We start from the raw sequence: 12,976 nt of genomic DNA on the forward strand, positions 1-12,976 counted from the left end.
AGTTAAAACACTTAGTGAAATATTGGATTCACAGATTATTTCCAGTATAAAGAATGTCGAGTTATTTTACACATGAAATGTTACAGTAATCTGTCCACATTGTAAGAAAACTTAGAAGCTAAAGGTGAAAACGAGAGACCCCAACTACCCAAAATGTGCTTTGCCAACAAGGCATTTCCTAATACCATATATAAGAAACAACCCAAGAATTAGTTGAAGTTTTTATCATTTTCATTCATTAGTCTTTAAACACTATGTGTTATAGATATTCTATGTTACATGACTTCACACCGATGGGGATTGCGAATCTGAGGGAAACAATCTTATCTCTCATTCTGCACATACAAGACTCTTCAAAGAGAATCCTGCCTAAAGGTTAGTTTTCTTTCAGTAAGGTTTCCATCCAGAATTTGACAAGAGTTTAAGAAGCCACATTTTCTAGGAAAAAATTGCCTGTTCACCATATCCCCTTATTCCACTCGTCTGGAGAAGTCACTGCAAATGAATGTGCTTCACGCTTTAAGGGGATCTTAGGCTTCACTTCTCTCATGAAAAGAGAAGACCACTCAATGTTCCCAACAGCACATGGCCATTTCTTCTCTGTCCTTGGGGAGGAGGAGGAAGGGGTTACAGGAGCAATAGATCTCACAGCATTCCATTTAGTGACAATTAGAACGTGTCTTTTAGGAGGCAAGTGTATAATTACAGTCAAGCTCATCTGCAATCACTCAAAACACACACACAGAGCATATTAGGTACAGGAAGTCATACTTCCTTCACATATATGGGATCTGTGCTTCATCAGTTCCCCACCTGGCAACTCCAAAGCTGCACACTGACTGTTCCTGTGCTTTTAGTGTTCTGCCTTACTACAGACAACTGTGCATTTTCCTAACAGAACTGTGCTTTTGTGGGGTTTCGCCTGTATGGCAGAGACACATGTGATTTTTTTCTGTGCCCTGACTCAAGAAGTCAAGGGGGACAAGATTCTTCAGAATCTTTAAATCATGAAACTCATGATTAGTACTTGACAGTCAGAGAGGCTGACCCTTGCCTAAAGAAACGATGCTAACATGCACAGGAACAGAATAACCTTCAGCCACTCTGAGCCCAATCCGCCAAGTGAAGGAGGATTATAGATGAATGTCCTCATTCTAAACCTACCTAAGCCTGGATAATGAAAAGTTCCACAATTGCATTCTCTGTGCGTTACACTCAAGTCAGATGACCGTCCACGAAGAACCTGGACGCACATTCTCCCCACCACTGCTCTGAACTTTATATTTACAAAGGTGCTGGACACACACAGACTTTCAAACAATTATCAGTACAAAGAACTCATAGAGAAGTTCCTCACTCATACACATCCCCAAATCACATTACCAAAGAGGAGAAATGATTCACTGCTAGGTGTCTAAGAAAGAAAAGAAGGGTTTTCAAAACACCAATCAACGCGTCTACTGCACTTAGATGAACAGCCAAAAAATAACATTTAAATTAAATTACAATACATCTATACACCATTTCACTGAAATTACACAGTTACCTACAGTATAGCTACACAAAGTGCATAGGCACTGTTCTTCATGCGCGAACCGAGCGTCAGCGTGTACACACAAGAACTTCATGCTTTGACAGCTACCTGTACTTGAAAACCACAGATACAATCATTGCCATGTAAGGGTACATCTAATTTGTTTACTTAATGAGGAGCAGGCTCAAATACATACCAGTACACTTTCTATGTAACCAACTATTTGTTAAAACACAGACCTTGGCAAAAATATGAGCCCTACCAACCATATTAAGACATGTGTTTGGCTAAACGAAGACACCTTATCTTTGTAATGGCTACTGATTTGCCTTTTGTGGGGAGGTTATACAGTTTGTTGTTCACCTGAGGACAAACTCACCCGGAATTCTTCTAAACAATTTCAGTGTGACTCTAAGCTTCCACCTCCAGCCCCCAGTGATAGGGTATTGCTTCATAGCTGGTACTAAAAATGTTTTTTTATTTTCTTAGAAATATGTGCTCAATTCATGTAACAAAGTGACATTTACTATCAATTTGCTTGGCAAGAATTAACAGCAACAAATCTGTCCTGATTTGCTTCCTAGCATTCACTCTCCAATCTCTGCTACTCAGAGTTTTCCTGAGCCAACTTTCACATAAACAATTAGGAAGGCATGAGGGATTCTGATAGAGAAATGATTCTTCTACTATCACCTTGTCCTTGATCTTTTTTAGAGGAAAGTAAAATTGGAATGCTTAGCTGGAAAAACAAGTCCTGGTGTCCAAAATAAGCAGTCAGCACTGTTCCTCTTGCTAAAAAGATTACTTGTTCAAGTGTATTTCCTAACCAGCTAAGGAATTTAAGCAATTATGAATTGGAAGTGACTCGATGGCAACTTTTTTTTTTTTTTTTAATGGTCATTTTCTTCATTGCATCACTAAGGACTATGTTCTTAAATTTCTCAAGTGTGACTATGTGCTCAGGAAACAACCGATAGCTGTAAATTGCTGTAGAACCTTCTTGTGCTCTAATTAGTTATAATTCTATATATGTAGTTATATAGAAAATACCTTAAGAAAATATCTGTCTGCAAAATTACAGATACTAAATAGATTAATTCAGTATACACTGAGTTCTTTATGACTTCTGAAGGATAGATAAAAACCTGTAACATTACTAAAGGCTAAATTAATATTAAACATATAACATCCAAGATTAGAAATACATTTTCTCATGCTCTTTATAAATAATAGCAAAGAAGCTTGGGTATTTGTTTTAAAAAAGAATGTAAGATTGGGCTGGAGGAATTTGTGGGTTTGGGGTACAATACTGATCAGAGGGCAATATATTGTCCCTGGTAACATAGATTCTTACCAGGAAGCCAAAATACATCTGCTGGCAGCAAGATCAAATTAGACTCACAGTTTGCCAGCTCTCCCCTCAAACTGTAGAAAACAAATAGAAAAACAATATACAAAAATCCTCACAAAAGTAGCATTTTATATACAGTCTCTACAGTGATCAGATAATCTGATCCATGCCGTGAAGCATGGAGACCCAATGCTGAGGTTTTCCAGGGGAAGGAGGAAGAGAGGACATTAAGGTGATTGGCAGAAAAATCTAGATGCCAAAAGGTGAGTTTCTAGTAAGAAAATGAACTCTTACAGAATATTAAGCAAATAGCTTTCTGATCACACATTTCAGGGAATTCTCTCCATGGGGGAGAAACTTCAGAGATGTGCTGGACCAACCTCCTTGGTTAGTAATAGTGTGTGCGTTTCTCGCCTACAAAGGCATCAAGCCGTTTCCAGGCAGGCTAAATGGTTGCCAGGGGAAGAAACAAAGCCCCAGAAGGAGCAAGGCTCTGACTGCATCATCCCGTCTCCACTGGGGATGCTAACAAGGCTCACAGTCAGTTGCTAGTTCCAACACTCACCCAGGGACTGGAGGTGTCTCTAGGGGAACTGGGCACCTGTTGCTACCCACTCTCTTGGTCAAGTGATGACTGCTGAACGGTGGGATCTATTCCAGTAGCAGATTTTATTCTCAGCACAAAGGGCCCTACCTAATAATCAGAAAGACTTTTAAAAATAGAAATGGATATTTGGCCAGAGGTAGGAAAGCGAAGCAAGGCTGGACAAAGGGGGAAAAACAAAGAACTGACAGATGAGGAATTACTCAGGATGCTATTTAGGGTGAATGAAATAAGAACTTAGGGAATCCTCTCACTTTTCTATAAGTTCTTAGATGGGTCAATTAAGAAAGTCTTTATCTTGCTGCACTAATGGGGAAAAAAAAACATCTTTTTAATCCTACCTAGCTTAACATCTGGCACCCTCATATCTAAAGAACCAAAGTCTTTACTGGTAATGAAGGTACGCACAACACAACATCAACTCTATTCTGTACTTAGCAGAAGTCCAGACAAAGAGCAACGATGAAAGCAATGGCCCGCTGCAGCAGTGCCAGAAAGCACAAGAGGTTGTTCAAAGATCACGGCTGGTGACATGCACTTGCAGACCATGGATTTCCTGAAATGATCCCCAAAGCCATCCACCCTAGAACTCCTCAGGCATTGAAGGGTGCAATGGTAGTCAGCAAAACTCCATTGCAGTAAGTTAAAGCTTTTCTATGCGTGATGTGATGCCCATCAAAAAGCAAACCAGGAGGAAAACTGGAAAATGAATTCCATCAAACATTCCTGCATATCTCTCCAAAGAAGGGACTTGGGCCGGGCTCACCTGTAAATGGCTATGCATGAATGCACATAAGTGGGGGAGGAAAAGTATTTACAGACAGTTGTTATTACTGTCTAAGTCTTGCACCAAATTTCTTAAGAGTGTCCAAGTTTATTTGCCAAAGGCTCCCAAATTCCCATACTGTCTTGGCAGTTAGGACTGTTTGGAGAAAAACTGTGTGTTTTGGGTATTCAGAGTGGGCTCTGTTGCAACAGCACAAATGATGCAAGAGGTTGGGTGAGGCTGTACACTCGTCCAGTCCTCTCGGGGTGACACTAGGCACGTGCATTCTTCCCTGAGCTAAATCGCTACTTGTATTAGGACGGTGAGTTTACGTAAAGGGCAATTTTATAAAAGGATGTCTGTCTGTGTCCCAAAACACCAAGCTGTGGATTAACATGGCCATCTTCCAACTTTGTTGCAAAAAATCAAGTGAATAGAAGCTTGAATTTAATTTCCCCCAAAGGGAATGAGAAAAATTTAAATTGATTAGTAACTATTGTGGGCCCCTCCAACTTAAAATATAAGTACTATTCTGTGGTAGTAAGCCCTTAAGAAAGAATAAATTAAAGCCGGAATCACAACACCATGGGTTCTTAGAGCTGGAAGGAGGTTTTAATCATTTAATTCACCCTCTTTGCTTTACAAATGGGAAAAAATGAGGTTCAGAGGTAAAGTGACTCATGTAAGTCACATAGCTAAAAATTGGCTGAGTCTAATCCAGATGTTTCTTCCACCAAATCATGGTGCTCCTCATCATCTCTATGTCATGATCTGAATTTGCTGTTTTATGCTATGAAGTTTATATATTATCTAATTAAGCTTTCCTGTCATCTATTCTAAAGCCAACCCTCGTACTAACGTAATATGGTCGTTCACAGAGTTGTCTCTTAAGAAGCAGCAATGATGAGTGGAATAAGAAGAAAGGAGGAGGAAGTTGGGTTTTTCCTTAGGGGAAACCACAAGCAAATGTTGCAGGAGAAGCTTCTAACTCATTTCACCCAGCGAGAACAATCTGCCTGTTGTGCCACCTGATGGAGTTGGCACTCACTGGCCCTTCTACTAGGTTTTAGCTGGAAGAAATTACCCCAGACAGTGAGACCACAAATCTTCCCTAACAACTAGATTTACAAAACTCTCACTTTAGAATTCTTTCAAGCTCTTTGTTTTACTTTAATCTTCTTAGACCCCCAGCACCTATAACCTTATTCAAAGAGCAAGAATCACAGTCATTGAAAATTCCATTTGGTCCTTCTTCTTGGCTTGGAATGAGTTTAATTGGAGAATAAGCAAAGCTAAACCAGCGACCCAGACAGCTGCATGGTCCCAAGAGTTAAAGAGCAGCTAGGCAAGAAGAACCACCTCCACTGGGTGTAAACGCTGAGTACTTTTAGTCATCAAACCAGGCGAGCGCTGCTGAGACTTGTTTATCAAGAGTCTGAACTATGGAGACATGTACATCACTACTTGTATTTATTGCTGTATTTAATGGGAAAATATTACACAGGTAGAAACCTTGATTCCGACAAAAGTGAAAAATTAAAACATAACTTTTGCTACGGAGAGCAAAGGGAGGTATGGTTTGCAAAAACATGACAGGATTGGGTTTCCTTTTTGGGCCCAGTAGATGATTACCCCACCCATCCACTCTGAAAGGGCTTCTAGACTAGACAAATTTGCAAACGGCATACTTCCCCATGCGCTAGTGGAAATGCCAGAGATCCTCTAATCAAATGGTCATTGTGATTCCTGGCATCACCTAACAGGAGTATATCTCCCTGTGAGCTGAATTTCCGCTAAGCCTTTCTCAGCTTCCACAACTAAATCCAGGAGCTAGGCATCTTGGCACTCTTTCTTTAGGCTTTCACAAACATCTAGGCTGACTAGTGGTTAGAGAGAAGAAGTAAATATTTGTCTATTGGGGGGCATGGTACCTTCCTCAGGCAACGAGACTATAGGCTGTCTTTCCACACCCAAAATGAAGTAAAAGATTGAATCTGATAGTTATTTGGCACAGACATTGTCACCTGAAGTCCCGTATTGAGGATCTGTACAATCTAGATGATCGCCTTGAGTCTCTGATGCTTTTTACATGTTGTTGCAGTTCTGTGCCATCAAGTCAATTCTGACTCATAGCAAGCCTACAGGTCAGAGTAGAACCGCCCCCATAGGGTTTCCAAGGCAGAAATCTTTACGGGAGCAGCTGCTGGTGGGTTCAAACTGCTGACCTTTCAGTTAGCAGTCAAGCACTCAACCACTGTGCCACCAGGGCTCCTTGCTCTGCGCAGCGCAGAGACAGGCACATCCTGAAAGCTCTGCGGTAAAGCATTACCTTGAGAGACAATTCATTCTTCTTACTGTTGGGATTTGATCCACTGGATTTTAGTAATCACATGGAGATTCCACTTGGGTTCCCCAAAGGGCAAAAATGAGAAAGGGAAGGATTAAAAGTTGACTTAGTTGGTTTACTCCTGAAACGATTCTCTGATTCCCTATAAGGAGCTGAATGAGTCTAAAACGCAATGGTGATGCCAAAGCACTGACTTACAGGCCGGTTTCCTCTTACACGATGCAGTGCATGTATCTATCCGGCCTGCTATGTCTGTATGTAAATATAACATGTATGCATTATCGTATATTAATGGACTATTACAAGCATTCATATCTGTGTTGGATCTATTAATATAAATCTCTGCATATAACTGACAGGTTATACATACCCCATTTACAAAAAGGTCACTAGAGGTATACTCTGGATTCATTTGTTCTGTTTATGGCACATATGCTGGGCAAGGAAACCCCAATGGGTGTGGCATGGGAAGAATAAATTAGGCCTAAAAAACCAGAGCATATATTCATACATCAGCTCTACATACATCCTGAATTTTCATGCTAGTCCTGAATTTTAGAAATTGTTTATTTTTAATATGATTTATTGCATTTCCAGCTAAGTGTGATTTCCTAAGTATATTTTCATGAGACTTAACTGCAGAGTCTGAAATTAAAAAAGCCTGCTTTGTTAACCTTTATGCACCTTATTTCTTTTGAACATATTGTCCCTTTATATATTTATTGGCTAACAGGACGGCTAAGGAAAAAAACTGAAGATAAACAAACTGGAAAGACTTTCAGGCAGAGTGCTGGGAAGACAATCCTCTGGAAATACATTTTGGGATTCAGGGTTTGACCACTCATTGAGAAACACGTCAGTGTATACAAGCACGAAGCTGGCCTTCAACAACTCCTAGATGCTTTGTCTAGATCCTTCTACTCACCATAAACATGCTCTTCAGAGCACCACTTGAGTTAAGACAACCCTTACCAGTTTCACAGCTAAATCCAGGTCCCCTTAGCCCACAAGGTCTGCTCTAAAGGATGCATTTTCCACTACTACATTTCAGCACATCCTCAGCCACTTGGTAACTTGGCAGCTAATGAAAATGAAAACCAATGCCATTCTTTTTTTTTTTTTAAAAAAAAAAAAAAGCTGCTTAATACTGCTCGATAGTGATCCTTTTCCAAAAATAACGTGTTTAAGAGACAAGAACAACTGAAACTCATGTCTCTTGTATGTTTCAAAGGTGTCTGAGTTAGAAGAGAGGAGTCAGAAGGAGTAGGTAATAAATGGTACGTGATGTCAATAACACCTCACCTCAGAGAATTTGCGTTCTCTGACTGTTCATGAATATCTCAGCATCCATCTGCTCGCTTTGGATAACACACCCTACTCCCACGTGTGGGCCAAGTTCTACGTACTCCTTAGAGTCAAATGTGCTATATTTCTCAATTATTCACGTTCAGGTCCTCAACAAACTCTCAAACCCAGCAACCTAGGAAAATACTGCGGGCTATTCAATAGTAAATGATAGCAGAGACATTAAAAAATTTAGTTTGCATAATCAATCAATAAGAATTCACTGGGTGCCTACAGCATGCAAGGCATTGTGCTTCTCCAGTTATATATGGTTTATTCCTTCTAACTTTCACAGCCTTGAAAAGATCGCCTATATTGAGTTGTGTACAGTCATCCCACTTCACGGTTTAAGGCTGTTTAGACTCTGCCATAGGAATGTCACCTTTATACGATTTTGCACATGCTTGTTTTCTGTTCTTTTGCACAGAGAAGATTAGAGAAGAAGACTGGCTCTGCTTCCAACTGTGTCCTGTAACTAGTTTTATGTGCTTTGATACAATGTAACAAAAAGCTTTCTGCATATTAGATAAATATTAGTTTTTTGTTTTTTAAGACACGGAATTAAAAGATGCACAGCCAACACAACTATCCTCCATATGTAAGGAGAGTAAAATGATTAGGCCTTCTAGGCTGATGAGAATATCACTGAACAAGATGGGGATTAAAAGTGTCTCTTTTGTTAGAACCCAAAGAAGGATCTTAGGGGCAAAACAAGAAAGTGAAATAGAGATCTAATAATCTCACTTGATTTCACTATTCCAAGTGAACGTAAACCAAATATATATGAATTTTTATAGATGAATCTGGTTAAAATTTATATTGACTGTGCTTCTTTATTTTTGCCAATATATACAGTGGTCATATGTAAATTACTTCCTAACCATTATCATATTTACCACTAATTATAAACATACTTCGAATTTTCAATAATTATTCACACAAACCAGATAGAGTAGGGTAGAGAGACGCAGTGAGCTCCATAATCAACTTCCTTTAAGACTATGGCTCCCACTAAAACGTTGAAACATTTAGCTTAAAGAGGCTACAGAAAATAAACTGTCAGAGTTCCCTAAGACAGGGGCTTGCTTTTAATCAACACAGGTGCCAAACTCTACAAGACTTTTAAGGGAAATGACTTCTAGAGACTTCTAACAAAATCTATTGTGCGTAACAAGACGAGACATGGAGAATACTTTAAGGAATAATATACTGTGTGTTTGCTCATTATCCCGAGTCCCTGGAGTGTACCACACTGCTTCAGCTGTGTCCCCTGGGAAAAGAGCATCCACGTTCTGCATCTCGAGAGAAAGGGGAAGCTGGCAAGAATGTGTCTTCGATTCAAACTGACTCCTCCAGCAGCATCCATTCAAACAATAATACAAGTGAGAGAATTAGACAGTTATGCAGCATTATTTGGCAAAGACACAGCACCGTGCCTATCATGACCGACTCACAACAGCGCCTCTAAGCCTCAGCTAACAGATTAAGTAAACATAGAAATATCTGTGGGTTTTTTTCCTTCTTTAAAGAAAGCTTGTTTAATCATTATATCATTTTTTACCATAAGATACGCTGGGGAGTTTATTCAAGAATTTGCTGAGAGTCATATCCTTATTTTTCACGTTTCCAAGGCTCGTCCTCAACACTGCAGTCGGCTGACTTTCCGTTGGCTGCCAGAGTTACCTGAAAATAATTATCATCAACATCTAGCTTACAGGCCATGAACTAGAAAAAAAAATTCCATGGGTTATGTGGAGGAGCACCAGATGTAGGGCTAGACCGTATCACTTGAATATTGCTTTAAATGTCGTCCCTTTCAAATTAGTTTTGAACCTATCTTGGTTTTCAACACTGATTCATGAACATTAAAATGTACATGTTTGCCTCAGTAGTATCGAGAGACTACAGATACTTCACAATTTGGGCAGTTAACTTCTACTATGCTTTTAGGGTTGTGGGGGTGTCTAATTACCCACAGACCCATCACACAATAACACAATCCTTAGAAAAGAGTGTCCATGTGCTACTCCGTACAACCCCAGAGAACAAATCCAGAATGAGGCAGCTAGTTCTACTCATGCATGGGAAAGGTTCAGTTACAATGAGGCCAGGTGGGTTATACACATGCCCAGTTTTAAAATCAGAAATCACACAAGGTTTAGCTCTGCCAAATAAGCTGTCTAGGCTTTAAAGATTTTTTTTTTTTTTTTTTTTTTTAAGAGAGGAGGATTAAAAGCCTGAGATCAGTGACCTTGTATATCTAAATTATTTCAGTGTCGGTATCTAGTAATCATATATAACCACCAAACTGTCTATATCATGTTTCCCTGGCTCAAAGCAAACTGAACCCTTACACAGAATGGGAAGTTTTCCCCTCCACTTCTATGTAGTTTTCCTAGCTTACCTTCTGTCTGTCTGTCCTCAACGTCATGTGCAAACTTAAACCCACGACTGATATTCCACATAATGGAGAGACTGGATTTATGGAAGCATTGGGATATGGAGACATGACAAACGCAGCAATGTTTGAAAGAAATTTGACCTTCTTCTTACCCACGTGAAAGTGAAATACATGCATTATGAGCACACGCAACATGCTAGGAACAGAAAAGCAAGTGCCCTTCACAAGCCAAGCAAATGAAAATAAAAATCCATTCATTCCTCCAGCCCCCACTATCCCCTCAAATTTTTTCAAACTGTGCAATAAGCAATAATTGCTCCACATGCAGTTATGCTGATTAAAATAAAACAGCTATTGCATAACTTCAAACGACTATTACCAGGCATGATTTTGAAAACAGAGAGGCCAGCGTAACGTAACAATGCTTAAAGTTTTGACCAGAGCTGCAGCAAAGTTGTTTCCTCTTCAGTGAACTGTCGAGAAAGGCTGCCAGGGACAGACTGTCTGTCTAGAGAAAGCCGCCTTTCACGATGACCTTGAATGTGCCTGTTTGGCTTTCAAGGATGAACGAGATCAATAGCAGCACAAATTTATAAATCACATTGTGGTGCCTTTGGAAGAACCCGATGGCACATGGGGGAGGTTTCTTTCTTTTCTTTTTTAAAGACTGAAACCTATGTTTCAAATGTAGCTGGGACAGCTTTCTTGGCATTTCCTTTCCTGGCTGGGTGAAAGGAAGCTGGGACTCCCCTGCCCAACCCATTCCACCCGTCTCCGCCTCAACCACCAGGGTGATAGGAAAGCAAAAAGAGGAAGGGCTGTCAGTAAGCACTTCATGTCTCCCATCTCAGTTCTAAAAAATGGGAAACAGTGAGATTGAGAATTGACCAGAGGGAAGTTTTAAAAAATGCATAAATGTGACCTGGATATTCTGGAAAAGGAGTAAAATCATCTCCATAGGTCTGGGTGCTCCCTGCCCATGTTAGTATTGACAGAGGTAACTGATCTAGTACAATAAGAGTAAAACTGACCCACCTAGCAAATACTGAGGATCAATTAATCTTCACTGAGCTCAGCCCAATTGCTTCTCTGAAAACAATAAATAGCTAAAATGGTTATTAAACCAATATGGCCATTTTCATCATCTCCATGACCTGATCAGTTTGGCCATTTGACCATCTAAATGCTAATTCACCAAGGAGTCTGCAGATGACTGGTTGGATGGTCGATATTACATAGAGACTGAATTGCTATCTCTATGGAACTTTCCAGAAAAAACTTTATCTGAAATAAACCATGGGATTGAGATGTTAAAAGGATATAGTCAACAAACATTTATTGAGTACCCACTACATGCCAGGCACGGCTTTAGGTACTAGAACACAGCAATGAAAATTGGGGACAAATTCTCTCTTTTTATGGGCTTGCTTCTTATGAATTACTTTGATTAAAAAAATGAAGCAGACGTCTTCAGATGTGCTTGATAGTCTCTAAGAAAAAAAAAAATTCAAAGAAGTATGAAATCTAAAGATATTTCCATGCCCATATACCTTCTTTTTCAAAACACGTCCTATACCAAAGCCCTTTGAGAAGCCCCAAATGGGCCACGCCATAGGCAATTAAATGCTAGGATTATTTTACATACAATTGCCAAATAAAAAAAATTGACTCCTGACAATTTCATTTTGTTTCTTACTATATTTTTTTTTTCTTTGTATGGTAGTAATTTGGGTCTACATCTTGCCTCCACTACCAAATTACACATTCATTTGCTGTCCCCCAGTGCCTAACTCAGGGCTTTGCAGATAATGGGCACTCAACAGAAACTTAATAAATGTCAAAATACAGGAGGTCACAGGAAAGAGATAGGGCATTCAACTAAACCCTACAAGGCACATAACAAGTACTTGCTAAATATCACAGAGCACGAAGCCAGTCCACTGGAATGTTGGCCCCAGCATTGTAGTTCTTTGTCTTTAGGCAATATCCTCATGGTCCCAAACTGACATTTTGCTGGGAAATAATCCAGCACATTCACTCAAATGTGGGAAACACTAACTTTATGTGCCCTTTAAGTACACCTGCATATCGAACAATTTGAAACATTTTTACTAAAAGTCAATTCACTAATGCAATTGCCTCTAGATGGGTGGATTCCCTCCCTGGTTTGTGTGTGAGCCATGGTTCATCCGCACGTGCACCTGACACAAAGGGGATGAGCAAAAAAAAAAAAAAGACTGTTATGGTCCACCAGAATTCTGGACCTATTTTTCAGTCTGGTAAATAGACTTGCTTCTGTGTCACCCTCAGTTGCCTGAGGTGTTTATTTGGAATGACCCAGAAGTAAGTCAGGAAGAAGCCAACTAAGAAATGAAGACTTACCAACAGGAATACAAGAGATATCAGACACTTGTGTTGGATTTGTATTGTCCTCAGCTGCTGCCTGGAACCATTTTAGCAAACCAACCCCCAGAGTTGTCTCTTTGTTCACCTGCCAGATTTCTCCAAGTTTGCTTCACTCTGGCCATGACACTCCATCTTTGACAACATCAGGTTAGTTACAGTGAAGACCAGACAGAGCCTATCAAGCTTTGCAGCCTTAGCATCCAACAGCTTGGAGGAGAACCCA

The 12,976-nt window shown here is 39.9% G+C and overlaps 1 protein-coding gene across 2 annotated transcripts in view; it reads right to left on the reverse strand.

Annotated features, from left to right (window-relative positions):
* Window positions 1-2,407: 2,407 nt before the first annotated feature.
* SLC1A2 (solute carrier family 1 member 2) overlaps window positions 2,408-12,976 on the reverse strand; it is a 189,247-nt gene continuing 178,678 nt past the window's right edge. The window contains exon 11 of one of the 2 annotated variants that reach the window (XM_004369797.3): window positions 2,408-9,629. In XM_004369797.3, coding sequence (XP_004369854.1) covers window positions 9,558-9,629 — 72 coding nt within the window. In that variant the 3' untranslated portion in view covers window positions 2,408-9,557. Of the gene's footprint in view, window positions 10,544-12,976 lie in introns of both variants that reach the window. The other variant, XM_023738370.1, reaches the window with a different exon arrangement.

This window comes from Trichechus manatus, unplaced genomic scaffold (genome assembly GCF_000243295.1).
Source record: "Trichechus manatus latirostris isolate Lorelei unplaced genomic scaffold, TriManLat1.0 scaffold00006, whole genome shotgun sequence".
Lineage (NCBI taxonomy): Eukaryota > Metazoa > Chordata > Mammalia > Sirenia > Trichechidae > Trichechus > Trichechus manatus.